Source organism: Nanorana parkeri, unplaced genomic scaffold (genome assembly GCF_000935625.1).
Source record: "Nanorana parkeri isolate BGI_ZX_2015 unplaced genomic scaffold, ASM93562v1 scaffold1237, whole genome shotgun sequence".
In the NCBI taxonomy this organism is placed as follows: domain Eukaryota; kingdom Metazoa; phylum Chordata; class Amphibia; order Anura; family Dicroglossidae; genus Nanorana; species Nanorana parkeri.
Genome location: NW_017307505.1, coordinates 44,531 through 47,805, shown reverse-complemented (window position 1 = coordinate 47,805; position 3,275 = coordinate 44,531). Strand labels below are relative to the sequence as shown.

General features: G+C 52.0%; 1 protein-coding gene across 1 annotated transcript in view; it reads left to right on the top strand.

The window, feature by feature from the left end:
- The window catches only part of BAHCC1 (BAH domain and coiled-coil containing 1), a 103,562-nt gene that overhangs the window by 60,185 nt on the left and 40,102 nt on the right, over positions 1 to 3,275 (top strand). The window contains 1 exon segment of the mRNA XM_018568741.1: positions 782 to 1,600. Coding sequence (XP_018424243.1) covers positions 782 to 1,600 — 819 coding nt within the window.

Sequence of the window (3,275 nt, the reverse complement as noted above, 5' to 3'; positions counted from 1 at the left end):
GGCCTCCAAAGTCCTGGACCCGGGGGGGGGGGGGGGGGGGGGAGACTTGCGGCGGTAAGGTCTTTTGTTTCGGAATGGCCAACGAGGGATTATTACTCTTCCATATTGAGTGTTCTTTATAGCTCCCATTGCCTTGTGGGAGGAGGAGGCGTGGCCACAGGTAGTGACAAAGTAACAAATGGCTTCCATGGCTTACCAAGCTTCCATGGAGACCAACGGTTGGGTGGGGTGTCACCTTTTCTTAAGGTAGTATGCTTGAGAAAGTGGTCCTTGGTGTTCCCCAAAACATTGGTCTCTATTGAATTTTAGTACTTCATGGAATCCGCCTATTTTCTGCTTCGGGTTTCCTTGCTGGAGATTCATCTTCTCTATTCGTTTTGGTGACATTGTCACCGGGGCAGGAAGTGATGGGGAATCCAAATTGTTAGATGCCACGAGCAGCTACAGAGGGGAAATCTTCCTATAGGGAGCTATGCTCCAGTGACAACTGTCTAAAAGAAGAGGTTCTCTTACTTTGGAATTATTTTTACTTTCACTTTCTGTATTGTCTCCAGAGCAGGAAGTGAAGGAAAGTCTTCCCAATGGGGAGAAAGAAATGTGGCTATAGATGGTCTGTAAATGCATGGCCCCATAGATGGGCTGTTTCAGTAACCCACCCCCACCCCCATTTTTTTTAATTTTTTGCTATCCAGAGTTAGGTCACCAAAAATGCTGATGAACTTCTGTGTTTTTGCCTAAAAGTATAAAGCATGTGATCTACATATTCTTCTTCTTTCTGCAGATCTGCCTCCCGGATACACCTACCCAGATGTCGTCCAGTCCTATACCTCTCCGTCTCCCCGCCACGTGCACTCCGCGGACCCTGCTGACCCCGAAACTATGCAAACGGCATCCACGGCGGCAGAACCCGAGCAGTCCAGGACGTTTACCCCCTCCAAAAAATCCCCCTGCAGCATGTCCGTCATGGAGGACCCGCTGGAGTCCAGCGAGGAGTTGCCCCGGTTAGGGGAGACGGACCTGAGCGAGCTATGTAGCCAAGAAGCCCCGAAGTCCCCGGAGTGCGCGCAAGCCCCAATTGGCGAGAGCCTGGACGAGCCTAAGGAAGACGCAAAGGCGGAGGAACCAGCGGAATCTGAAACCGCCTCGGTCGAGGAGGAGGCGGCGGGAGGGCGCGAGGACCGTTGCGGCTTCCAGGCCGCGTCTACGGAACAGCTGCCAAATGTTTTGGTGGGGTCACCCGCTGTCCCCGTCGCTGCCGAAGAGGAGGAGGACTTGAAGGGCGACGCTGTAGATCAGGCGTTGTTACAGGACGTGGCGGAACATTTGGAGATGGGAGGAGCTCGGGTGGAAGAGGAGGAGCTGTTCACATCTCCGGCACCTTGCTCGCCGCCGGTCACCGACCACCAAGAGCCCCTCTATAGCCTGGAAGCCCTCATAGCAGCCAGCATCTCTCTGGGAGAACTGCCCTCCATAGAGGACAAGGGGCCCTTCTGTCCAATTGAAGCGTCGTCCTTACCCTCCAGCTCAGGGATCCATGGGATTGCTCTACTCAGCGAGCTCGCAGACCTGGCTCTACAGGACCAGAGGAAAGATTCGAAAGGTAAGACCGTGGCTTTCATTTTTTTTTTTTTTTTCCTTTCGCGTTCTACTTGCAACCAACTGAAACGCATGGAATTGTTACTGTCTCTGAATCCAAAAATGTGATATTTTTTATTTTGGATAAAGTAGTAAGTGGTTAGAACCCGTAAGGTTTTTATTGCTTGTGTGATGGAACCGATATGAGCGCCAAAACCGCGCCTTAGGGGCCTTTTACTGATTCCACAAAAAGTGTCAGGTAGCCAATGTGTTTAGGGGGGCCAAAAACTCCCCCCTTCATCAGGACTTAAACGAGAACTATGAGATGAGTGCAGAGCGAAGCAAAGCTATCCGGCAAGGAGCTTTGCGTGCAGTGTGTGAGCTGAGTGCAGTCAGATGATTGACGGCACCTTCAGCCAATCGGCTCGTCCGTAACAACCTGCCAGCTGTCGCATCGCGACGCGCTGGTTTATACGCGCGAGCCGATTGGCTGAAGTTGAAATTGTTCATCTCGGCACGCTCAGCTCCGCGAGCTCTCGCAAGCTGAGGTGCCGAGCAGAAAATTACATGACACACTGCTCGCAAAGGCAGCGCGCCCCCGCTCCGCGCTGCTTCGCGTGCAGTGTGTCACGGCCTTTAGACTGTCACAGGTCGGCTCAGTAGATCGGGAGGTGAGCGAACACATACCGGCATTCGCTCACCTCTCGATCCTGTCACGGCTCTCTGCCGTGACAGGGGGAGGGGCTGGATTCCCCTCTCCCCGCTCCGATCTGCCAGCGCTGACTGGCGGAACGGACGGGGGAGGGAGCGGGTACAGCTGGCTCTGCCTCTAGATAGGCAGAGCCAGCTGTCACTCACGCAGCTGGGCGGATCCCGACGTCCATGTCGGGATCCGCTCCGGCTGCGGCGTCTCAGTATACCGCGAGCTGTAGCTCCCTATATACTGAGCTTAGGGTGACGGGAGGACGCTAGTTTGTGTCCTCCCGTTACCCTAAGGAGATCTATGGGGAAAAACACTGACCCCATAGTTCTCCTTTAAACAATGTGTCGAAATATTAAATGGACTTGTGAACAATGGAATCTGTTGCAGGAGATATTGTGGAATCTAGCTAGTAAGCCCTTATCGAGGGGGATTTTCCGGTCCCCAAAACGCATTAGCCATCGGTTACTTTTATAGTGTAAAAGACTTTGGACTCCTACGAGGTTTTGGCTCTTATTGGTTCTATCGCATGTGGATTTCTCTATCTAGGAGACCCCCTTATCTTTGAGGGGCCCCCCATTTTGGACCCCAAGCCATCAAACAACTAATGGCTTCTTTCCGCTGACCGAAGTTTTATGTCCAGCGCCTCGTTTTCCCCCCTTTTTTAGGTTTTTGTTGCAAGCCCCACAAAGGAGATTCACTCTGTGTCCTGGGGACCATTTGTCATCAGGAGTGAAAATGTAGTTGTCACCAAAACAGGAAGAGCGTGGGGAAACCCCTGATGAGTTGTGTATAAAATGAAAGAGGAGGTATTGAATGCATTACATCCAGGTGACCCATTTGATGTTGGTATCTGCAGCTTTGGAACATGACGTTCCCACCCCACACTGCTGTAGAGTATTTTGCTGTGTCTTCGGTTTGTCTTCATATTGTAAAATTGATGAAATGGGAAATTTAAAATGATGGGGCGGGGGGGGGGACAATTCAGCATGCATTCATC